The sequence below is a fragment of the Heliconius melpomene genome, chromosome 3, assembly GCF_056956725.1.
Source record: "Heliconius melpomene rosina isolate 202511_hmr_F chromosome 3, ASM5695672v1, whole genome shotgun sequence".
NCBI classification, from domain to species: domain Eukaryota; kingdom Metazoa; phylum Arthropoda; class Insecta; order Lepidoptera; family Nymphalidae; genus Heliconius; species Heliconius melpomene.
This window is the reverse complement of record NC_140391.1, coordinates 4,659,580-4,686,917: the sequence shown is the minus strand read 5'-3', so window position 1 is coordinate 4,686,917 and position 27,338 is coordinate 4,659,580. Positions and strand designations below refer to the sequence as shown.

Here is a 27,338-nt window from a genome sequence, read left to right as displayed (position 1 = left end):
AACGCTGCACTCGTACTGATATATCTTTTTAGTATGTTGAATTTAATAGGTAGAGTTTAGAGCTTCTTTAAAATTTATTTAGCAACTTCACATATACTTTAGAAATTTCTCAATTCTCTTAAGTTATTGTAGTATTAGCTAGACACCAACTTCAAAATTATAAAATATTTGTAAAATTATTTTTTACTTGTCACTTCGTTGTATGAAGTCGGTTTTTTTTGTTAAAATTTAATTTATCTACAAAAACCGACCCCATTACTATCAAATAGTGTTAGACACTACATTTGAGGCACGATGACCTTAAATCCCATAATACTTATCTATAACAAGAAATCCTTTAATCAAAAGTCACATACAATCAATAGATCGAATAAAAGATTGTGTATATTTTATTTTGCATACCTATCAACCATACTAATTCAATGTCATTCAACAAAAAGGCTAAAAACCCAAACAAATTCGCTTGCCCATAGAAATGGTGTATATTTGTAAACAAATATTACGTATTCAAAAGCAATGATGGAAACTAAATCGTTCTGGACATCCGTTGTGCGTGGTTCTGTCGAAATAGGTAGAGTTTGAGCGGAGTATACTGCAATCAACCGATAGCTACCACTCGAGACGTACATACCGAGCGACCTGTGTACGCGAAACGTCGCGAATTTAAATCTAATGGCCGTTTATTATTAATATATATATACAAAATATATTTATAAAAAATAAATTAAATTATTGGCTTGTCGCTAAAATTAAAAGTTAATTTTTTATTAAAAAAAAAACCAGTGATAAGTGATGAAACTTGGTTGTGATATTTAATAATTAAAGGGTAAGTGCTGTTACTGAATCGATAGAGTAAATAAATTGAAAAGTAATGGTTTTTTTTTAATTTAAATCAATTAGAGAAAGTTAAAAGCTCGCAATTCTTGTGCCACAAACCTACTTCGATTGTTATATAAATAGAAACAATATAAAATATAAGAAAGTCACTAAAATATTCTTGTTGATATATTTTTTTTATAGAAATTAAATTGAGTAAGGTCTTGGAAATACAAAATAAAAACGAATCATTAAAATTATAAAACCTATATGCAATTATTTTTATCTTTATGATCATTTTAGTGTTAAAGCATAAGAACCAAACATATATTGTTTTAATTTCTAAATAGGAAATGAAAATGTTTGTAATCTAAAAAATAATTACCTACATTTTTTTCCAAAAGGCCAGTTGTGCCGGGGCATAAGCGTGCAACTGTAAGCGCAACAGGTAGTAGGTTCGATTCTCACTTGAGAAAATTAAATATTTAATATTTTCATTTCTTTGCTCTGGTGTCGAGCGTGGTGTTAAGCTCTGCCACTCAACACATAACTCTCCAGAATTTGGTGGAAAGTGAGGCGCGGAGTCTAAGGCTACCCTGCCACATTCGTGATACATATATATATATATATATATATATATATCAATACGAAAAAATAATAATCTACGAATAATAAAAATATTACTCGCGATAAATGGTGTACTTTACTGCAAGTTTTTATACAAGCTTTAATAAAAAACGGTTTCGTTTCGTGGCATTCCGTTGTCATCAGGAACTAAATTTTCATGAAAGGTTACAAATAAATTGACCGAACCGATCGACCTTTTACAATTTTCACAATGATCTTTTTAATATCTTTACTTTGTTTTTGTTATTTATCGAAAACACGAAAATAGCAAAATAAACTAGAGTTTTAAATTTTAAAAGTGCAAATAAATACGATAATATAATATAAAAATAAATATAAAATATGTAAAATAAAAAAATATATTGTTAAAACTAGAATTTTATTCAAATGTATTGAATTAAATTAACACTTGTCAAATTTCAAACTGTGTGTTTATATAATTTATTCCATATAATTCATTTTGGTAAACTGTGAAATAAACTATTATAATAAAATATACTAACTAAAATTATTATAAGAATCAAGGGATAACTATATTTGCAGAACATAGAGAACACGTACACTACACTACAATTTATCTCAGTATTGAAAATGGTAGGTATAATCTTTGAAATGAAGAAGAAGAAAAATTTACAAGTAAAAAGATAGACAAATTAAAAGTTGAGGAGAGTCGAGACATAGAGGCGTGCAAACTCAAAAGATCGTGGGTTCGATTCCCACTCGGTGGAAATGAAACATTTATTAGGTAATTTCATTTCTTCGCTCTGGTAACGAGGAAATGGACGGCGTCGAGATCCGCCATTCAGGGGAAAATGAGGAACGAAAGTGTCTTAATGGGATAGAAATGTTCGTACTGATCGATTGGCTGTACACTAAGTTCCCAAGTTCCCCCAGCCTACCCTGCAAAGTGCAGGATACAGTGTGAAATTAAAAAAGTGACTTAAAAAAAAAGAAATGAAACAGTCAGGATAAAGATCAATAAAATTACAGCTTATCATATTAATTTGGATATCCTAAAAATGTCTTTAAAAGATTAACAAAATAATATGAATACTAATTAATTCTGATTATTTAAAACGACTACACACTCGTGAGTTATATTGTACATGTGATAGAGTACAAAAACTACTTACATATAAAAACTGATTTAAATAGAGGTAGTAATAATATTATATATATAAATTTATAATAACAAAAGATATGAAATATTAATTGTTTTTTTATTCTTAGCTTTGATGTCGAGGCAAAGTGCGGTGTTGAGTACCGCCATTCAATGAATGTTTCCAAAATTCAATTTGATTCAAATCTTCCAAATACATTAAAAAAAGTAAATTCGTCCAGTAATTGCGTGAAAGGACAGACAGCTTACATCCAATGTATAGAACAGACCTAAGAAGCTCTCTATATATATATTTCGATAAATAATAATTAGTATAAAATTCTAATAATAGTCGCTAAATTTTATCTAGATTATTAATATCTTTTAAAGTTCAATGTTGTCTTAAAAACTAGATCAAGGCAAACCTGAAAAAATAACATATATTTACACATATTACATACTTATGTTATTTATGTTTTTTTGTGACATTTTTTTTTGTTTTGACTTAAAAGATTATATAAGATTATATAAAAACGGTGTAAAGATGATGGTATCTGCCCCTAATGGTATGACATGGCCTTGCTAAGTCTGTCATTCAATTGTTGCCTAACCTCATATACTCGTACTCATAATTACAGTATAGTGTGTACCTACTCTCCGCAAACAGATAATTGTGCAAACCAACAAAGAACAAAATATTGCAGGATGTAGAGATTATAGTGACGAATTTTAAATAAGAGGCTTCTCGTGGTGGAGGGGCAATAAGTAAGTAAACGCAGGTAGTGGGTTCGATTTCCATTTTAAGAAAAAAAAATTTTTTTTTCATATCTTCGCTCTGGTGTTGAGGTGAAGCGCGGCTACTCAACAGGCAATGCCTCCAGAATTCGGCGGAAAATCGGTAACGGAGTGTCTTAACACTAGGTTCCCTCTGGTTACCCAGCTGCGTGGAATACAGACGTGAGTTCGTCTAACACGTGCCTTCTAGTGACAGCGATAATAATATAATCTTCTTTAAGCCGGCATTATGCAATGCAATTACTCAATTAACTTTGCCTAGACCTTTTTTTAATGGATATTGGATAATGATGATTTATTAATGAATCATTACGTTATTTTATTTTTAAAACTTGTGTGTATATTGAAACTCTATTACTTTAGGAGAAATAATTTTGTATGATAATAATAAGAAACGTTAGTCATTTATTTAAAAGTATAAGTTTTTTTAGCTGCATGCTGAATCCCACACATAACAGAGTAGGTAGAAGGAACCTGGGAACCTAGAGCTAAGTCACTCCGTTCACATTAAGATACTTCCGTTTCCCGCTTTCCGCCATAATATAAAATGAAATATTTCCTTTCCACTAGTGGGAATCGAACTCACAACCGTCGCGTTTATATTCACATTCAAATTATAAAAATAAAACATATGGGGTTGATTTTGTTCTTTAAATACATATTTGATAATTCCTTTTGCACATACCAAACTTAGTTGCTTATTGGACAAGCAAAAAAATGTCTGGCACGCGGTGGTACGAGCGAACGATACGAGCGAGTATGTTTCGCGTTACTATTAAAAGGCAAATATTTTGGTTTAAATTCTACCACACTTGTATATTACGATATTACATCGACAGTAATATATGTTAATGTTTTAAATATTATTGTTAAAGCCTGATGTCGTTATGGCGCAGCGGCACCTCGTTAGACTCATTTAATAGAATTTAGAATCATTTTCATCTTTAGAATCATTTTCATTTCTTCGTTTTGAAAACACGATAAAGCGGGGCGCCATTAAACACGTAAATGACTCGGCGAAAATTAGGAAAAAGAGTGCCTTAATACTAGTTTTCTTCTGGTTACCCTACTATATACGGAAACAGCGAGAAGCAAAAAAAATAAAGTATATGAGTATAATCCATAAGATCAAACAATTATTTATTACAACCTTTTAACATTTCGTCGTTTTTTTTAATAAATTAAACGGTTTATTTATAAATAAATGTTTAATTCAGTAAGTTTTTACACACAACTATGATTCAGTTCAGAATGAAAGACAAAATCAATTATGTTTAAAAGTTCAAGGATTTATGCACTTCGGCTTAACGAAATGATTGAGAGGTATATACACTTTTTAAAGCAGGAAACAAGTATAAGAAGTGTGTGACATAATATACCTACTTACTTACGTACAAATAAGCTTCGTAATATATTTATTTTATAGGTGAAGGTTTTTAACTGGATCTCTTTTTGACATTCTCCTATTGTGTAACATTCTCTCTTTTTTACCATACATTCTCTTTTGTGTATTCTCCTTAGAACGTGACATTGGCGAAGTGGTTAGTGCTTAACTGGCACGCTCCAACTAAGAGCTGAACTGAAGTTTCAAAACGAATAATAGATTTCCAAGATGCGAAGACTGCTAAGTTCCAATTTTCACATGGTTCTAAATATTTATTTTCCTTAGAATTAGATGTTTCAATTAAATTGCATTTTTATGTCCAAGCTTTTGTTGTTGCGCAGGCGTACAAGTGTGGGAATGACAGGTTGTGGATTCGATTCCCACTTGAGAAAATGAAAAAAATAATATTTTCATTTCTTCGTTCTGGTGTCGGGGCAACACGCGGCGTTGAGTTCCACTATTAAATCGACAATGCCTCGAATTCGCCAGATAATCGGGAACGAAAGTGTCTTAATGGGAACGAAGTGTCTTTAATACTAGATTCCCATGTTCGAGTGAAACTAAATAAAAGGTTCTTCCGCATCTGCAAAGCGAAGTGCATAGTAGTAGTAGTAGTAGTAATCATTTATTCTGTTCTCCACTTTTAGTTATTTTTTATATCTATTTTATGATGGAATTTTACGTCACTTATCAAACTTTTTTGTTTAGTTTTACATTATTATTTTCTTATAATTACATACCTACATTTATTTCTTTTGCAAAAAATGACATCTTATATGTGTACTTAGATTACTTTGCTGACGTCATCATATTTTAACTACAAAGACTTGCATATTTTTTGCTTCAAGTGCGATGTACTCTGTAAAAAATAACTTGACGTTAGAGAATTACATACTGTTATACGTTCCCATATCTACTTGAAGCAGGCAATAAATTTGCTTTTAATATAATATATCTTCGTTTGGACCAAGATCGAAATTTAGGTGGAAATGGAAATGGAGGAAATATGTAGGAATTATGATAATGGAGGAATATGGATTCCTTATCTTATAATTATGGAAATTTTCGAGCTACAGATTTAGCGGTCATTCATGGCGCAGAGGCACAACCGTGTGGATGTCAACGCGACAGGTTGTGGGTTCGATTCCCACAATATTTTCTTTTTTCGTTCTGGTGTCGAGGCAAAGCGCCGCGTTCAGTTCCACCATTCAACATACAATGCCTCCAGAATTCGAAGAAAAGTGGGGAACAACAGAGTAGGTTCCTTTGTCTACCCTCCTATATGCAGGATACAGCGGAGAGATGAAAAAAAAAATAACATTGACTACCTGTCGTTTATAAAATTATTCAAAATTTAAAGTTACGATGCAAAAGTTAGTGATAAAATTATCACGTGCATAGTTTTTGTTAAATAAAATTCAAATAGCGCTAGAGAGATCATGATAAATGAGCGAGCAACGGACTTTCGAGGTGAAGTTAATTAGAAAAATAAAATAGAAGAAAATAATATGATTGAAGAAAATAAAAACATTTAAACATAATAAGTTAAAATATTTTAAATAAAAAAACAAAAAATCAGCTTCACGCTGTATCCCGCAAACAGCAAGGTACGCAGAGGGAACCTTGTGTTGAGACAGTTCATCCCCATTTTCTTGCCTCAACGCCTCGCTTTGCCTGGACACCAGAACGAAGAAATAAAATTATAAATTTAAATAAATATTTCAATTCTCGAGTGGGGATCGAACTCAAAACCAGTCGCACTTAAATCAACACTTGTACCCCTGCGCCAAGACTGGCCTCAAGTTTGTCGGAGTGTCTTAACACTAGGTTCCCCCTGCGTACCCTGCTATGTGCTGGATATAAGGTGAAGTTGATTTAACCTAAATTTAATTTAATTTAACATTTATTTAAATATGTTGCCTCAGCGTTGAATATTAAGCAACACTGTAAAAATTCAATATTGTTTACTTTCTGTGACAATATAACTTAAAGGTTTTGTAGTAAAGTAATAAAAGACGAGTTTGAATAGCATAATAGTATATAGTAATAATAATAATAATAATAATATGACGTTTATATTATACTTTTTATACAATGGCTAATTGTTTTAAAATTTTATAAACAATATGGTTTATATAAATAATAACAACTCATAGTGTAACCGTCTGTTGGTATTTCACTGTGAGTATTAGTAAATGATTTAATTTTCTAGAAAATATCCATTTCTGTATTAGTTAATAAAATATTTGTTACTTGAGTGGCGGATGTCAACGCCGCGCTTTGTCTACACACCGGCGAAGGAAATGAAAATATCAAATATTTATTTTTCTCGAATGGGAATCGAACTCACGACTGTACCTGTCGCGGTTATAATCAATTTAGTTATTTTTTTCACAATCAATGAAGGAATGAAAAAGTAAGCTTTATTTGTTAGCTCTATGAAAAGTAAAGCAATATACATAAAAGCTTGTATTACAACTTAAAAACAGTATTTTTCAAAATATGTTAACTTTTTCAAAGTCTTATCCCATAGGTACTAAGAAAAGGAAAATATTTTACTCGCCTCCATTGGATACCCTCTAAAGCCGGCATCGCACCTGTAGCTCTTCTGGTGTTACACGAAGTGGAGACCGGCTGTGATAACTTACCATCAGAAAACCCTGTCTCTGATCCTCTAAAGGTTCCATTTTTTCCTTTTGAGGTACGGAATCCTAAAGAATCTAAAATTCAAATTTCGATTTCTTACATGGTTTTACTCATTGCAAAATTTATAGATTTAGTATTAGTTGAATTTCGTGAGAATGACCTTGCAAGTCAGAGATGTTCATATACCAATAAGGTAAGCTGCAGTTAGATTCATTAAATTTCTGCCTTGACCCCAAAAAATTATCGCAACAAATATCGTGTTAATTTGAACTAGCCATATTCTTTTATGTATAGATACATTTTAATTAATTTGGATATCATTGTTAATATGCTAATATACTCTAATTTTAAGATAATTATGAATAATTATGCTCAGAGACTCTAAAAGCTAGGTCATTATTTATTTGGACTAGCTAAAACGTGTCTAAAATAATAAAAATTTTTTTTAAATTTTTAACTAAAACTTATTTTATACTTTATTTTTATTATATAAATGTATTATTATATAAAAAAAACTATAATTTTGCTAAAAGAAAAGCTTCGTGTTTTGTCGTGTCTACCTTTAATAATAATTAAATTGAATCCGGTGTCATGATCGTATTGTTATTTCTTAGTGCTAAGTGTGTCGTTAAGTTCTGCCACTCAACACGCAATGCCTCCAGAATTCCGCAGAAAATGGGGAACGGAGTTTTTTAACACTAGGTTCCCTCTGCCTACCCTGCTGTGTGCGGGATTTATTTATTTTGATTTATTTATTTCTAAGATAAACCAATCTTACGTCTATCCAGTTAATTCGTAATTATTTTCTCTACAGTGAAAAGCTAGTACAATATTTTTTTTAAGGAATCTTGTGTAAGAAACTATTGAAAATATTAAATAAGGTGGAAAAAGTAATGAATTAAAACAAGGCTTCAAATAATTATTAAACAACTAAAGGGAATTATCTAGCAGTCTAATAACAATATGCGGTTCTAAAGAATTCATCGGGCAGAGTGACGTTAGCGATCCTTTTCTTTCGGTCGCCGTTGACAGCCCATAAAGGTGCCAGCCAGTAATTAAAGTCGTTCTTATATAACTTCTATCAATTCTAACACTAGTGTTAAGATATTCCTTACGCTTTTTATTTGCCGCTACGCACAGAATGGATTATGAATCTATTATTTAGTACTCTCAAGTTATTTAAACTTAGTGTGTATTTATTTTGTAAATCTGATAGCAGTAATTAAGTATTAGTGACAAGGCCGAAGCTAGCTATTCTTAAGTTACTTCAGAATTCTGAGTGAATGGTGTGCCCTGTGCTGCAGTTATTCACGCTGTGTAGGTTAAATTTACTTCTTGCTCATTTACTTACTTATATTTACAATTTATTAAAATGCTAGTGGCATATAATCAAGTAAATATTTCAATGGAATTTGCTCTGGATTTTTAGAAATTTATGCTTATAAAACACTTCTATCTATTTTCCTATTTCCTATTTTAATCTTTTGGCTATAATTGGCTAAGGCATAGACTCTATTAAGACATTTAAATTATCCACTTCCTTCAGTCATATTAAAATCCGAGTAATCCGTCAAGAGGTATTAAGATGTCAAACTTTTAGCGGTATGTTTGTAAAATATATTACTGATAGTAGGGTGTGGACAGAGGGTGTAGTGTTAAGATACTCCGCTCCTCACATTCCGCCGAATTCTGGAGGCATTGCGTATTGAGCGTGACTTTTGTCTTTGCCTATTTTTTGAAAATATTAAAATATTAACTGTTTCATTTCCTCGAGTGGACCTCGTCTACAATCTCATGTTTGGGCCTCATAACAGGCTGTAGGACCTGGCCTCAATAGTGCCTTATTAAATTTCTTCAGTGACTGACTTTTTTAATTTTTTTTCTTTATAAATAACATAGCTTTACAATGTTGATATAAAAATTGTAATATACATATTATTAAATCGTCGCCATTAAGTATTTAGTCTCGCCAAAGTAATCACGCGCTATCAAAGTTAAAATTTACGTAACAATATAACGTATTCTTTTATTGTATTCCTTTTCCTGCATTTTGCGTGTGTCAAGGCTTTTGAACTTTTGATATTTTTGCCAATTTATTAGACTTTGTAATAGTTAATTGGATTTCCTTTTAGGAACTTTACTAAATTTTAATTTAATTAAAATATACGGATATATAGATGAAGAATTATGATTAATCAGCTTCACGCTGTATCTCGCACACAGCAGGGTAGGCAGAGGGAACCTTTCTGCCGAATTCTGGAGGCATTGCGTGTTGAGTGGCAAACCGCAGAACTCAACGCAAAATATGATATTTATTTATTACATTTTTATTAAGATATGTGATTAAAAATCTAATTATTTTTTTTTACCTTACGTTATTTAAATATGCAACTACAAACCATTTTTATTACAATAAAATTTAGATTTAGAAAGTAAGTCTCGATTCAGATTTACCCTGTTAAATTACAATTCGTTATAAGTAGAGAATATTATAAATGTTATTTAATTTTTTTACTTAATTATAACCAATTTATTTAATTATTTATTAAAAAAATATAACTCTTATGTAGATTATATATAACAAAAAATAATTATAATTAGAAAAATAAAAAAAATACGAAACGAGATTGAAGAACTTAAAATTTTTCAAACCCGCTCTTGGAAACCGTCTAAGCACTCTTACCACTAAACTATTACGTTATTATCGATTTTTTTTGTTGTTCCTTTAAGAATCTTTGTCGCTACAAAGATTAGAGAAATTATTACAAATTTCCGAAACCGAAAACATATGAACTACTTATTTTTTCTTTGTTTATTATCCTTAACACTTTCTTCTTTTATTTGCGTTGTTTGTTTTAGCTTTCTAAGCATGTCATAATTTCTAATTTCCGTACATATAGTATACGTAATAACCGAAACAAACTTTTTGTTTGAATCGTTAACGTAAAATGCGTGAAATATGTATTGAGTATTATGTTATTTTAACACATAATTATTATTTTTTTGTCATCTTTACTCTGGCTCCTTGGGGGACTTAGTGCTAAGCCAGTTCCATTTCTTTATTTTCCATCAATTTATGGAGGCTTTGCGTATTAAGTGACGGAACTCAACACCGCACTTTGCCTCGTTACAGTCGCACGCTTGTGCCCCTGCGCCCTGTCCTGAATTTTTAATATTTTTTATAAGTGAATATATACATTTAAATGACAATTATTAATTACGATTTAATCTTTATGTTCTTATTTACAATTATAATTATTAAGAATATAAATATTTTATATATACAGTAATATTTACTTATGTAAATATGGTTTTTAACTTAATACTATAGATATTTTTTGATTTAGTCTGTTTCATTGAGAATCTAATAAATTCATACAAAAAAATGCCTACCTTCATACTTTAGAACTAAATAGATATAGAATTAATGTCATTTACGAAATTATGATCAAAAATTTAAATAAGAGACCGTCGTGGCGCAGCAGCACAGGTGTGACTGTAACGCGACGGTTGTGGGTTCGATCCCCACTCGAGGAAGTGCAATATTTATTTACGTCTATATTTCCATTTCTTCGCTAAGGTATCGAGGCTAAGCGCGGCGTTTATTCTGCTCAACAAGCAATGCCTCCAGAATTCGGCAGAAAGTGGAAGGGAGTGTCGTAACACAAGGTTCCCTCTGCCTACCCTACTGTGTGCGGGATACAGCGTGAAGCTGATTTAATTGAATTTAATTTTAATTTAAATAATAGAAATGCCCATATCAAGACATACAATTTACAAATCTTCTTTCCTCGAACTAACCTTGGTAAGGAACACGGAATCGACTGGACGAGGCCGATGCGATGACACTGCTATACAGTTTTTGTTAGCCTGTATTGTCGAGATGTCCTCAAGGTTCATATGATCTCTGCATCCGCATAAATATAAAAAAACGAAGACTTAATATGCTTAGCATTATTGTACAATCAGTTAATTAATTCTTCCTAATTCTGTTCATGTGAACATAATTAGGAAGAGTTAATTATCTAAATGTTTCAATTCGAGAAGACGAAGTATAATATAGTAAGAGAGTAAAATAGAATTTGAGGCCACTAATGGCGCAGAGGCACGTGTGTGAATGTAAGCGAGGTGGGTCGTGGGTTCAATTCCAATGAAAAAATATGAAATATTTCATTTCCTCGCTCTGACTAAGCGCAGATTCGAGTTCCACCATAAATAGATGCAATGCGTGCAGAATTCGGTGGAAAATGGGGAATGAGAATTTATTTTCAAATTGTTCTAATCTAAATTATAATATATTCTATTAAATTTTATTTGTTTATCGATTATTACTTTCTAAAAATTCCACAGAATCTAGTCAAAGTCGCAAAACTTATAGGCAAACTTAATTACTAACCAAGATGTTGAAGTTTCAATTTCATTCACCTAATTTATAGCTACAACTAACGACTCATACGCGGATTCGTCTGCTTGAAGTAATTTTTATCATCTTCTTCGTCGTTTTCTTCATTACTAAAGGTGGTGTCCGTTCTGGTAGGTCTTGGTGGAGAAGCTAATGAGATGCTTTCACGCCTGTTCTCGGCTTGACTTAAAGCGAACAATTTTATACTATAACATTTATTATAGAGAATTGTTACATTAAAGCCAAACCTGATTGACTTAGAATTATCATTTAATTAATTTTATATATAGCTTAGTATGTTTATTTTTACAAAGGAAATAAATTAACGCAGTTTTTAGACGTGCTTAGCTTGCTGAACCATTAAATTAAATTCTATTGAAATTGACGTCAGAGGTTGTAATCGTTTTGATATATCCGTGTCGTATCTACTTCACTTACTTGCACATATAACAATGTTTTTAAAATATAAATAAAAGTAGCGTGAAAAAATCAAAATATAATTTCGTGCCTTCATGAGAAACATGGACATTGAGGCCAGTCGTGGCTCAGAGGCTCTGAGTGTGACTGGAACACCGACTGGTTGTGGGTTTGAACCCTTTTCCAGGAGATGAAATATTTATTTTAAATGTATATTTCCATTTTTTCGCTCTGTTGTCGAGGCAAAGCGCCATTCAACGCGCAATGCTTCCAGAATTCAGCAGAAAGTGGGGAACGGAGTGTCTTAACATTAGGTTCCCTCTGCCTACCCTGCTGTGTGCGGGATACAGCGTGAAGCCGATTTATTTATTATTTTTTTATTTTATGAAGAACAACGACATAAAACATGGCGTCTAGGTAAAGTTAATTCTGTCTTGTGTTCAGATGATTACAATAAGCACGCAGTAATCATGAGGTGATTACCGCGTCCGGTGTTTACTGCGTTAGCGCATTTAACAATCAAATGTACAAAAGTTTGCCGAACGACAAGCCAAATTGGTATCTACTGAAATTTGTCAAATTAATTGGAACATGTTCTAAACATGTTTTCCTCATGTGTTTCATCATGTTATTTACATGTTGTATGGTCAAAATAATTTACAGTGTTTTTTGTTTCAGTTCCGTGAGAAGCCACAATGACTCTTGATGCCAAAAAAACTGGAAAAGACAATGAGGCTTCGGAAAAACCCTATAAAGCTAACGGAGGCAGTAACTTAAATCCAAATGATGCTATTAGAAATAGTTTTAAAAATAAAATGGAGAAAGAAAAGACTAGTATAAAAAATAATGTCAGAGAGATAGAAAACATAGAGTTAAATATATTTCAAAAGGCAAAACAAATGATGTCATTAATCACCGTTGAACCTATTCTAGCATGCTACGTGATGCCGTCCGTCCTTTCAGCTTTAGCTACACAGAATTTATATTTAGAAAAAGCTTGTAGAGTTAATTTAGGTTTCGATCACCATATATGTGATGCTCTTACTAAAAGGCAAACAGCTAATTATACATTTGAAGAAGAAGCAGTACAAACATTGGTTGCCTCAGTTGCTGGATGGAAAACAGTATTACAATCATTTCTGCCATGTGGTATACTTATATTTCTAGGAGCATATAGCGACAGAGTTGGTCAAAGAAAGTTCTGCATGCTTTTACCTATTGTTGGAGAATTCTTAACCAGTATAGGTCTCATAATTAATACTTACTTCTTTCACGAATTACCGGTAGAAGTAGCTGCTGTGACAGAGGCAATATTTCCTGCTTTAACTGGTGGCTGGTTCACAATGTTCATGGGTGTGTTTAGTTATATTGCTGATGTAACCACTGAAGAACAAAGGACGCTGAGAATAGGAATAGTTAATCTATTTTATTCTTTGGGAGTGCCAGTAGGAGCGGCTCTTAGTGGAATTTTGGTCCGCAAAATTGGATTATACGGTGTATTCTCGTTGAGTGCCAGTTTGTACGTCATGAGCTTCTTCTATGGATTTTATAGGATAAAGGAAGTCAAAAGGGACGATCTCAATGTTGTACGTATGGTTTATTATTTCTATATTACTTTTATACAACGCTTTCTCTAACCAGAATAAAAAATAATGTATAAAAAGTGGAATTTGACTCCAGAATCATCGTTTTACTAATAAATACTTCCCACCGCCATGTTGCCTTCATATCTGGTTAAATTATACAATCTTGAAAATTTTAAAGTAAACATTTAGTTGGTACCTAATAAGTACATATTAGCTTTAAGTGGGGATTTCCCTCTTTGGAAATAAACTCACGCTTTGAAATGCCAATACAAAAAGCTGGTAAGAGGTGGCTAACGAATTGGCGTTGCGTCTTCACTTACATAAGAGGTCACGAGTTCAATCGCTAAATCAGACCATCGAGCGTAACAATAGAAAAAGTCCGTCAACTTGACCCACTTCGATGTCACTCTGTCTCTCGCTTGAAAGGAAGGACTCTGGTCATGCTCCGGGAAACAAAATATATTCTAGACGATATTTCTGTAAACAATATATATTCTAATATATATTTGGAAATGCTGATATTAGTTATCGGTTATTAAAATATGATGTCAAAATATTACTTTCTTTAAATTAAAGAACTAATTTGGATGTTGATCTAAATTATACAAGCATTATTAAAAAAAATCTTAATTTTCATGACTTTAATATAGAATTAAATTATTTTTCTGATCTTACTTAGCCATTTTTGCTACACTATATAATTCAGCAAAAATATATATTCTTGCTAATATTTTATATACAGAAATCTTTCATAATGTTTTGGAAGTTTAATAATTATGTATAGTTATCATCTTTAAAATTTAACATTTCAAAGCTGTATCGTAGGTTAGTTTTATTCGGTTAATAGAATAATAATGATTGGAGCAATTTCCAGTAACTTCGCTATACTAGCAGTTTTGAATTACCTAGATTAAGATCTAAGTACTAACAGACGTATGATCCTATACATAATTAAGTACGACCTTTTTATGTTATTCTTAGAAAATTGACATCAGCTTTAACAATTAATTATGTAGTGTTCGGTACATAATATATTCTTTAGCTTAAATAAAAAAAAATTAAATAGCTTCACGCTTTATCCCGCTTGGAGGAGGATAAACATATGAAACATATGTTAAGACATCCCGTTCTCCACTTTCGCCGATTTATAGAGGCATTGTGTGTGATATGGCGACACCAGAGCGAAGAAATGGAAATATTTTAAATAAATATTTCATATTTTACATCTTCGAGTGGGAATCGAACCAGTGGCGTAGCTAGGGTATTTGCTGCCCGGTGCGGCTCGGGGAACTTGATGGCCCTTTCCTGTTGATGACTTCTAAAAAAAAAAAAAAGGTGATCATCGCCGTTGAGTTCTAAAAAAAAACAAAGTAATCGTCGACTTTGATGCTCCTTTCCTTTTGATGCCCGGTGCGGCTTAAAGGACTTGATGCCCTTTAAAATGGTATAAAGTCTAAAGAACAAAGAAAAAACACACTAATCGTCGACTTTGATGCCCTTTTCCTGTTGATGCCCGGTGCGACCGCACCGCTCGCACCCCCCTAGCTACGCCACTGAATCGAACCCACGTTACAGTCACATCCTTCTACGGCGATGATTTTAAAATATTAAGGAAAACAAAATAATCGCAAACATAAAATTAGGTACCTACTGTAAAATGAAATGGAAATTGGTCACAGTATATGAAAATTTAATTAGAACTTAGACGTAAACCAATTCTTAGTAGTTACAAAAGACATTTATTTAGAAAAAACAAGAAACCTTCCTGCTGGTTTTTACGTTTTGGTTACTTTGGCATATTTAAAACAGAATAAAATAATTTGCGGCGTTGAGTTCCGCCACTCAAGACGCAATGCTTCTAAAAATTCGGCGGAAAGTGGGGAACGGAGTGTTTTAACACTAGATTCCCACTGGCTACCCTGCTGTGTGCGGGATACAGCGTGAAGCTGATATTTTTTTAAGCAATTACGACGGCAAAGGGTCAATCTAATATATAGGTCATTGGACGGAGTGTCGTAACATTAGTTTCCATCTGTCTACCACGTTGTGTAAGGGATACAAGAATATCTTCCAAGTATCTAAACATATTATTTGTAAAGATAATACAAATTGCAGAACGTTGTAGAATGTTTTAAACTTAGCTAAAACAATTATTAGAATTCGCGAGCTACAGTTAGTTTTAGAAATTATTGAATATTAGCAATTACTGTAAATATAACTTCCTATAACATAATAAGTAAGTACATGCAAAGTAAAATAACATAATATACATGTTCTTAAAACTTTTGTGCTAGTTTCGTCATGTAAAGTAGATTGTATGCAGTTTGGTAATTACTTTTACAACTTGTATTGCAAAAGTTTTTATCGATTTGCATTTATTTGGTAAGACAATTGAAATTTATGTAATTTTTATGTTTCTTTGATGGCTCTCGTAATATTGATTCCATTGAGATTGTTGTTTTTCTAGATATTTCAAGAACAGTCACGAAAGCGCCATAAATTTGATGAATTAAGATAAACTCTGTAGAAATATAAATTAACCAATAAATTTAGTTATTTATTGTTTTACTTTTAATTCTGCGGCTACCTGTTTCGTAGAGAGCTTTTAGTAACCGGTACCATATAAAAAAAAATTAAAAATCATTTTAAAGTATTTCTTTAATTGGATCAAAGAGATTTAATTTTTTTATGAGGCCATTTGTGGCGCAAGGGCGCAAAGCGGGGGGTTTTGAGTTCGATTCCCACTTGAGAAAGTTTATATATTTAATATTATAATTTTTTCGCTCTAGTGCCAAAGCGAGGCGTTGATTGCGATTCCGCCACTCATATGCTATGCCCCCAGAATTCAGCGGAAAATGGGGAATGGAGTATCTTAACATTAGGTTCCCTTACCTTCCCAGCTGTGTGCGGGATACATCGTCACGCATAAAAATATAAAAACAAATAATAATAATTTATATTTTCTTTTAGAAAAAATCGGCGAACTGTTGTGAATGGCTGCGGACTTTCTTCGACACGCAGTACGTGAAGGATACCCTGATGGTGGCGTTCAAGCCGGGTCCTAACAACCGGAGGTTGAGGGTAATCATGCTTGTGGTTGTCCTGTGTGTTGTTATAGGACCTATATACGGTAAGTATTTATGTTTGTTTTTGCTTTTTCCTAAAATTTTTTATATTTAGAAACACTAATAATATTTGAATTATGTCTTTACTTTACGCTTCTATATATTGTTGCGATATGAGCAGAGAGAATCTCATGAGGCAAGCACATTTTCTGTAAATTGTAAAGTATTAAATCGTGGCTGATAGATCTCTACGACCCTCTTTGTTTTTTTTTGTATCCCGTACGTAGTTACAGGGTAAGCAGAGGGAGCCTGGGAACCTAGTGTGAGACATTCCGTTCCCATTAAGACACTTCTGATCCAATATAACATCATTATAATTATTAACATAAAAAAACCGACTTCATCAATTTCAACCGGATCCCATAATCTGGATACCATGGACTCATGGATACCATTGTGAGGAATGGACCAAATTAAAATGAGACCACACGGGAAGCACTAGCTTTCAAATAAAAAAAGAATCATCAAAATCGGTTCACCCAGTCAAAAGTTCTAAGGTAACAAACATAAAAAAAATCGAATTGATAACCTCCTCCTTATACAGAAGTTGGTTAAAAATAATTATGAACTGTAGACATTTTTATTATAAATATTTAAATTTGCTTCAGTCAATTGCAGGTCTTACGAGTATAATGCGATACAGTTCATTTCCTATTGTGTTCACAAATAATTTGCATGATTTTATAATATTATCTATCTATCTATATATATAAAATCGAAAGGTCACTCACTCATCACGAAATCTCAGAAACTACATGTGCTAGGAGTCTCAAATTTTGCATAGGAGTTACTTATAGAATGTAGGTGCTCGCTAAGACGGGAATTCGCAATATTCGACTTCTAAGGGGTTGTTTTGGGGTTGAAAGTTTGTATGAAACTTCGTTACTACAAATGCTAGGAGTCTCAAATTTTGCATGGACGTCACTTATAGGACGTAGGTACTCGTGGAGACAGTAATTAATAATAACGTATTTCACGCAGGCGAAGCCGCGGGCGGGCCGCTAGTAAAATATATGTATTTTAATTAAAATGATATAACAATTAAAAATAACAATAGTTTATTATTAAAGCACCTGCAGTTCGCTAGTTATTACATAGAACGAATTACATAACTAGGAAATGTTAGGTAGTTAAATCTATGTTTTTATAAGTAATTATAAACCTAATAGCCTATTATTTATAACTTTTTTATAGCTTCACGCTGTATCCCGCACATAGCGGGGTATGGAACCTAGTGTTAAGACACTCAGTTTTCATTAAAACGCTTCCGTCCTCTATTTTCAAGGAAGCAATAGTTAATATTTCTTTTTCTCGAGTGGGAATCGAAGGCACGACCTGTCGTGTTTACAGGCACACGCTGTTGACCCTGCGCCACAACTGGCCTGGTCGCTATTCATATGTTATTTTTGTATATCTTCTGAATGGACTTTTAGGAGATTAAAGGGGGGCTATTAATACCGTAACGCTTCGAGTGTTTTAGGTATTTCAACAAAGCCTATTGTTATTTCATGGTACAAGATACGTATGTATGTACGTATTTACTATTAGTGTTCGCATACATTCTATTATTTATTTCGTGGGAACCTTTTATTTTAAAAGGATGAAAAAAATATAAACTTTTACAAATAGTATATCAGTCTCCATATTCAATATAAATTAATTGAATATTACTGCTTGTTGCCTTCGTAACTAAGTAACATATTATTTTAAACATTTCTTAAAGGCTTCGGTTATGTCGTAACCGCAACAGGCGTTCTCAGAACTCGCTCTATAGTTTTTATATGTAGACGTAATATTATCTATATATATAAAAGGACTTGTCCTCACTGACTGAGGTAAGACGCACGCGCAGCCCTATCGCCACCGATTTTTATAAAATTTGATATTTAGACTCTTAATTAATTAAACATGTGTTTCATGATTTTCTAGAATTCACCGCCTAAGGGTGCAAATAAGGGGTTGAAAGTTTGCATGGAAAAATCTTTAAATCGCCACCGATTTTTATAAAATTTGAAATTTAGACTTAAAAATATTTCATTGAACACATGTTTCATGGGTTATTAGAATGCCCCCTAAACACGCAAGCGAAGCTGCGCGCCTCCGCTAGTATAAGATAAGATAAAAGATAAAAGTCCCCATCGAAGGATTAATTAATTTGCGCATACCTACATGTGGCTTACCTGGATAGATACCTCCACCATCGGCGGACTACCGTTGATCCATCGATGGAGCAACCTGTATATCTGTTAAAAGCTTTATAACTTTTTTTATTTACTTTCTTTTATCAGACGTCGCAATATTTTAAAATAAAAACTCATTACATTAATGTTAAAAACTTATTAAAAGCTATATCCGGGTGGGTTTACAGTTTGTATTATGTAAAATTTAAATCTGTGCCATGGCAAAAGCCTGTGTCAATATTTTACATAAGAACATTTAAGTATGCGGTTTAAGTTTAAGACTACAGGTAGGTACATTTCGTAAAGAAAATGAAGTTAAATTTGTATTGCTAACATACATTTGAGAAATTTTGTGAAACTTGTTTTTTTTATTTTGTATTATAAAATAAGTAAGCACAGTATTTAGTTATTCCTTAGTTCCTTCTGTAAAAATATTTATAATATGTTTTGTAATCATTTTTTCTATAAATTCAGTAAAGCTGTGACATATATTTACAAAATAAAAAAAATAAATGCTTTACACATTTTTTGCTCAATATGTAATACAGTTTTAGTAATAAAATAAATTAATATAACAATTAAGAGGAAAGTAATGGCAGGGGCACAAATATGTGACTGTTAACGTGACTGGACGTAGGTGTGAAAATTACATAACTTTTTCCATTGAATTTTTTTCGCTTCATAAAATAAATCATAGAATTATTATAATATATCATTAAGCGAGATTCTTTATTTATAACAATGAATAAATAAACATGAGAATGACATAGTGCTAAATAAATAGAAGATAATTACTACAGAATTTAATTTTTTTTTATAAGTGCCCCCCACTTTTCAGGCATTGCATGTTTAGAGGCGTAACTCAACGCCGCCAATTCCATCTTTATTGGCTTTGATTCTTTTAATATATACCTATAGTATATTTTTAACATATTATTATTCACAGGTGAGATGTCAGTAATGTATTTGTTTACGAGATACCGTTTTAACTGGAACGAAGTGGATTTCAGCATGTTTTCTACTTACGCTATGTGCACTTCCTTAGTGGGTACGTATTATTGTAATAATAGAGGCCTATTTAGTAGCACAGTGTATCCTTATACTGTAACCTTATGATCTCGTGATATTGTGAACTAACCTCTAGGTTTCTATGAAACAATGTCTTTTTGTTACTTTTTTTAGTAACTGATGTAATGGTGGAATTATTTTCTATTCATATATAAAAGCATAGCTTCAAATTATTTTGTTGGCATATAATTATTATAAATGCATAAAAATGACAAATTGTTATAGTGACATTGTTGCGAAAATAACAAGTAGTTTGTATATAATAGGTATATAATGTAATATAATATTATGGTTTTTAAAGTGGGTATAAAAAATAGCTACCTACAGTTTTTTAAATATATAGTCTAAAGACATTAGAAAAATCTAGAAAGAGTAGTTAAATTTGGACGACGTAAAATCTAGAAGAATGGATTTATTCCTATGTACGATCATAATTATAATATTTTTGTAAATAAAATATTTGTTGCCGAAGAAATCCAATATGAAAGACTGACCTATCTATAATATTTTTTTCCAATTACAAATAATGATACAGCAATACCTAGCAATACAGTACAGTCACTAAATGTAAATTACAAAGTTTAAAAAACTATTTTTTTGTTTAGAATTCTTATATAACAATGAAAAATGCATCCGGGTAGAGGCAGAACGGTTCTCAATAATTACATTCCAACAATATTTCTTAAAATATTAAAGTTAATCAAAATAGCTTCTTAATATTCATTTGTTTTTTCGCAGGTACACTGTTTTCCGTCGGTGTGTTCAGTCATTTGTTGAAATTTGACGACGCCATTATTGGAGTTATTTCTTGTACCAGCAAGATCTTATCTGGATTTATGTATGCGTTTGCTACTAAAACTTGGCAAATATATATAGGTAAAGTTTGTTATATTATAGAGTTAACTCTATACTAGCTTAATTTTTTGTATATTTATAAGGTTTTTTTTTGCTCTCGACAATATCACTCACTATGCTTTAAACAAGAAAGCCGCTAATTTCTAAAATACAGTACCTATATAGGGGAATTGTGCTCAAGATGGCATACTATGATAAGATGACACACTACCAATATTGATGAAACTATTAGCGCTAAGTGCGATCTTGTGACGTTTTAGAGAGTGTCTGTAGATGCAGCTAGTGCTTAAATTCAGTATGGCTGAAAGTGAATGCAGATGGCCAAGTAATTCATGTTTTCGTTATTTTCAATTGCAACAAAATTTTCTTTCGCTTTTGCTTGATGGTGAAAAGACATGTAAGATAAAGATTTTCTATTTGAACTAATTATAAATGTAAAATAGGATTATTATATGACACAACTAACGCTAAAAGCGCATCCTAACCTGTAAACTTTTGTCACAACGGTTAAAATTAAATTCATATATCTAGTGGGTAAGATGACATACAAAACGTGAGTATAAGATGACATACTATCTTACCCTTATAAATAGAATCGATGTATTTTTTTTTGCTTTACCTACAAAATGCCTGGCAATTACAAACGAATATATATTGGTCACAAGAAGACATGGATAAGGCTGCTAGAGCAAAGGCATTCAATAGCCGCAGGTGACGAAGCTTATTTCCCTTTTGGAAAAGGAAGTGACTGATAACGGAATCCAACCTCATAAAATTTGAAACATGTATGAATCTGCCCTTAATACTGTTTAAAAGCCCCCCAGCAAAGAAGAAACTATTTATTTGTGAACTATGCTCGACAAATAATGATGACGTTTTTATGCCACATACTAAGTATGTCATTTTACCCTGTACATATGTCGTCTTACACTGGTTGACCCAAGTGCGATTTTTGTTTGTTTTTATGATGTTTGAAAGATGATTGTTCTGAAACTAAAATAATTCCGTTGATTATCTATATATATAAAAGGACTTGTCCTCACTGACTGAGGTAAGACGCACGCACAGCCGTAACCGCTGTGCGTGCGTAGAAACGTGGAATTTGGACAGACTTTTACTTTCGTAATCTGGACATCCACTAAGAAGGGATTTTAAAAATTTTTAACCCTAAAGGGGTGAAATCGGGGTTAAAAGTTTGTATGGAAAAAAATTTAAATCGGCACTGATTTTTATAAAATTGTAAATTCAGACTCTTTAAAATATTTAATTGAACACGTGTTTCACGGTTTTTTAGAATTTACCCCCTATGGGTGCAAATAAGGGGTTGAAAGTTTGTATGGAAAAATCTTTAAATCGCCACCGATTTTTATAAAATTTGAAATTTAGACTCTTAAAAATATTTCATTGAACACATGTTTTATGGTTTATTAGAATTGACCCCTAATTACGCAAGCGAAGCTGCGCGCGTCCGCTAGTTAAATATATACGCAATATGCTGTTCTCAGATGACTTTATTTATTTGAAATATTTGTCTTGAAACAAAAAGTATGTCATCTTAAGCACAATTCCCCTACATATTTGGAAGTACTCATAAAATATATGAATCTTTTTTTAATTATTTTATTTATATCTTATACATTTTTTTAAAACAATCTTAATATAATTTTTCACATATAATTATTCCGTACATTTTAGCTCCTCTTATTGAAATCTTCAATGGCACTTCGTTTATTGCAATGAGGTCGATGGTATCGAAGTTAGTCGAGAGGGATGAATTAGGTAAGACATTTAAATTTATCTATATATATAAAATCGAAAGGACACTCACTCATCACGAAATCTCAGAAACTACATGTGCTAGGAATCTCAAATTTTGCATAGGAGTTATTTATAGGACGTAGGTGCTCGCTAAGACAGGAATTTGCAATATTCGACTTCTAAGGGGTTGTTTTCGGGGTTGAAAGTTTATATGAAACTTCGTTACTACAAATGCTAGGAGTCTCAAATTTTGCATGGATGTTACTTATAAGACGTAGATACTCATGGAGACAGAAATTAATAATAACGTAGTTGACGCAGGCGAAGCTGCGGGCGGGTCGCTGGTCTATTTATAGAATTGTAAATTAAGTTTATCATAGAAACCAGTATTTAGTTTCTACTTTATATATGTGTACCTGCATAAGTAATAAACAGGTTAGTTTCTAACTACTTTCCCTATAAATATTGGTAAGGTATCTAATATACCTTACCAGATTCTCAATCGAAGAGCTAGTGGATTGAAATTTTGTGAAGGCCTAATATATATACTTCTTCATAATTCTTTATAACCCCTTAATTCTACCATAGTATCAATGTTAGTTGATGTTCCTCATATTCTCCATTAAATGATCAAGGAAAAGTGTTTTGCTTTTAGCCTTTAGAGGAAAATGGAGCGGTCATTTGGCCGTGAGCTACAGAAATAACTTTAGTAAGAGAAGGCCTATAGTTAAGAATGTAATGAGTGGTAAAAGATATAAGTAGTTAAAAAATGTAAATTGAATATCTGACTAAGCAATTGTAGGTCAACGGGAAGTAGAACTAAAAATTTACGATCGTACCTATGCTCTCCACTTTCCGCCGAATACTGACGGCTTTGCGTGTTGAATGGCGAAACTCAACGTCGCACTTTGCTGTTTTACGCAAGGAAAATGAAAATTTTGCAGGGGAATCGAACCCATAACTTATAAATAATAAACTACAAATATCTAAATATTTGTTAAGTTCTCTCAATCTCACCACTCAACTCGCAATGTCTTCAATTCTGGCTAAGAATGGAGAACTGAGTGTCTAAATACTAGGTTCTCACTGAAAGAAGAATAGTGACTTAACAAAATATTTAATTTGGTAATATTTTTTCAGGTAAAGTAAATTCATTTTTCGGTGTTGCCGAAGCAATGATGCCGTTAGTATACGCACCGATGTATACCACAGTGTACACAGCTACTATTAAAACATTTCCTGGTGCCTTCTTCCTTTTAGGTGGTGGACTTACCGTGCCGGCTGTACTTATATTCTTGTGAGTTTTTAATATGTCTTAGAAAACTATTTAATGTGTTTTCTATAAGAAATAAATTATTAGTTATAAAAATACCTTTAAATACCAAAATTGTGTTAAACTTAAAAGTTCGTTTTTTTAATGTGCTTTTGTGCAGACTAGGTATAGCAAAAAAGGAACCTTTCTGCTGCAAATACTTTTATTTGATTATCATATTTTATTTAAAGCCTTAAATTTAAAACTAGAATTTATTAAAAAAAGAGTAAGTTAAATATTTAGCTCATAATTCGTCTAGTTTTATATAACCTGGAGAAGAGCGCTCTACTTCTATTATTTTATGTTATTCTTGGAGTCCGTACCGATGTAAGCATTTTTTTTATAAAAAAGAAGTTATCCATATAAAAAAGGTGATGTCAATTTTTGATAATTCATGTCATGTCTTAATGTTCGAATGTGTCAACGTGATTAAAATAAAATATATACCATTACTATTAATAAAGGTAGAAGACAATGACTATGGAACATCAAAATCTATATCTATACTTACTTATAATAAAATTGTAAACGATTGCTGTCTGTACTTGGAAGATATAAAACAAAATGAAAACATTTAATAGTGTAATAGAACCAAAAAAAATTATATTTTTTTTGTCTGTCTATGCGTTTGTTCATGCTAATCACAGAAACGGCTTAACCGACCTACTTATTTGCAGTTGTCACGATTGTATTTTGGCAAGCCTCTTTTAACATTTACTGTTTGTTTTTTTTTCAATTGGCTTATGAATAAAAAGTTATATCATTTTTGAACTTGTTGAAACTTTACTTTTCAATTTAAGTGGTTTTTATATGGAAATAATTGTAATGCAGATTAGTAAAGTAATAATTATGTAGTTCAAGCGGGTACAGGTGCGAGCGGGTCGCTAGTTCGCATAATTATAATTTCATACATACAAAAACACAAAACATACAGTCAAGTAAATCCTCCTCCTTTTTGTCGGAAATTACAACTATATAACATACTACTATCAAATTTATTCGTACTTAGTGTAATAGGACGTTTTCCAAAATAAGTCCTTTTTTTATTAGATTATATTTATTGCCTTTAGTAGACGAGGATCCCTGAACTGAAGCCCAAACAATACTTTAGTCGGTCTGCTTCTGTATCTACGAACACTGAAAAAGACTATATTTGATAAATATATTAGTGTTTTCTTTGATTTCTTTCCAGATGGTTGTATTTGGCGAATAAGAAGCATGGCAATGCAACACATCAAGAAAATATAAAAAATCCAAAAACAGACGACATGCCAGTGAAAAATGGCATTGAAAATAAAGCTTTTGAGGCTGAAGATAGTAAACTACCTTCCAAGTTGGATGCCAACCAGGCACAAATGGCTGACACCTTGGAAAGTAGTGTGAACCAATCGCAAATCGAAATGGGCTTCACTGAAAGTATGCTTTGTACTAGTAAGTTATAATTCGAAATGTTAATGCGAACTACTTAAGTAACTTTGTTTTCAACAATAGTTAAAGATAGGAAAAACAAGAAACTAATAAAAAGTTTGTTGAGTTTAATCAATATTCATTGGATTTCATTAGCTTAATAAATATTCAATCGATAGAAACAATTTATCTATATTTGCAAAATAATATAATTTTCTATAGAAATCCGTCCACTCATTTTCAACTTGTGTATATCTACAACATAGATAATTATACATTTTTTTAAATAGATAAGTAAAATATAATAATAAATAAGCTATAAAATGGCCATATCATACGATATATCAGTTTCTGACATAAGTTATTTTTGAGTTAATATCTTATGTACAGATGAATACTAAATAAGCTTTTATTGTATAAAATATCCTATACATTAATTCGAAAAAATAAGGTAAAATTCGAATTTATGTAATCATAATTTGATTTTTTTTTGAGGCCAATTGTGGCGCAGGAGCACAAAGTGTCACTGTACACGCCACAGATTGTGGGTTCGATTCCCACTCGAAGAAATGAAATATTTAATATTTTCATTTTCTTCGCTCTGAAGCAGAGCGGGGCTATGAGTTGCTTCACTCAACACGAAATGCTCTATCCACCCTGCTGCGGGATACAGAATAACAGTAAAAAAATAGATTTTATAGTGTAAGAAAATATTTTATATTATATGTTATTAATTACGAAAATCCATTCTAATGGTAAATAATTTGATGTATCTCTTAATGTCGAAAAAAAGTAATGGATCTACAAAGCAAAAACAATCTTATACAAGATAATACACCAATGTAAAATGATTAAATCTGTGATATGCCTATTAAATGAAGATATTTAATTAGACTGTGATTGTAATTTTTTTCAAGAAAAACTATTTACAATATAAAAAATAATATATAAAAGTGATGAATTTTATAGTCTGTAAGTGTTATATATTCTGTGATGTGTGACCGCAATAATTTTAATATAAAAATTATTATATTTAGGTACTTATATTATTATTTAAATAATAACATTTAATTTATCTTTATTTTAAATATTACTAAATAGTAGGTAGTTATAATGGAAATAATAATTATTTTGTTAGATCCATATACTGCTTTTGGTTTTGCATAGGCTAATTTGCGAAAAAGAAGAATCTCGAAACTGCGAAAAAATGTGATTGCAAAGTATAGAAAGTAAGACTGGAGGAAATTAATTGAATACTTCCTAAATATATCATGAAATACGAATGTATAAATGTCAAAAATTGTAACATGCATCTAGCACTACGCCTATTGATGTATATCTCCTAATTTATGCACTTAATGCACTTTGTCAAAATATTTATATTTAATAATTTTAAAAAATCAGAGCTGTTATTTTAATACCTTGTTATTTGCTAAATGTGAAATAAACGTGCAGTCATACGAAATCATAAATCAAATCAAGGTTCCTAGGTTCCCTCTGCCTACCCTGCTGTGAGATGCAGCATGAAGCTAAACGTGGGGTAAGCCACCATAGGAAGGTATCACTACAGGAAGGTATCGAAATGACCAAATGTTACCTATGAAGACGATTACTAGTTAAATAAATTTCATTATTATTTATATACCGATCCAGTTTTGTTACTTTGGCAACTATAAATGAATGTAATATATCGTTCCTTTAAACTAATATAAAATTTTAAGTGAATAGAGTACTTATACTAAAATTTGTAAGTTGAAATAAACTATTTATATTAAATTTTTATTTGTTTTGCTTCAACCCACACCCAAACTGCTGATATCAGAAGCTCTTCATATTTACAAAATCATCAGTAATATATGAT

General features: G+C 31.7%; 1 protein-coding gene across 1 annotated transcript; it reads left to right on the top strand.

The window, feature by feature from the left end:
* Window positions 1–539: 539 nt before the first annotated feature.
* On the top strand, window positions 540–27,253 carry LOC146539910 (putative peptidoglycan muropeptide transporter SLC46). Its single transcript, XM_085208014.1, has 8 exons — window positions 540–826; window positions 12,865–13,772; window positions 16,743–16,902; window positions 20,024–20,125; window positions 20,884–21,021; window positions 22,696–22,779; window positions 23,899–24,055; window positions 25,263–27,253. The coding sequence occupies exons 2-8, from the start codon at window positions 12,882–12,884 to the stop codon at window positions 25,510–25,512; spliced, it is 1,782 nt and encodes a 593-aa protein (XP_085064140.1). The 5' UTR covers window positions 540–826; window positions 12,865–12,881; the 3' UTR covers window positions 25,513–27,253.
* Window positions 27,254–27,338: the final 85 nt, after the last annotated feature.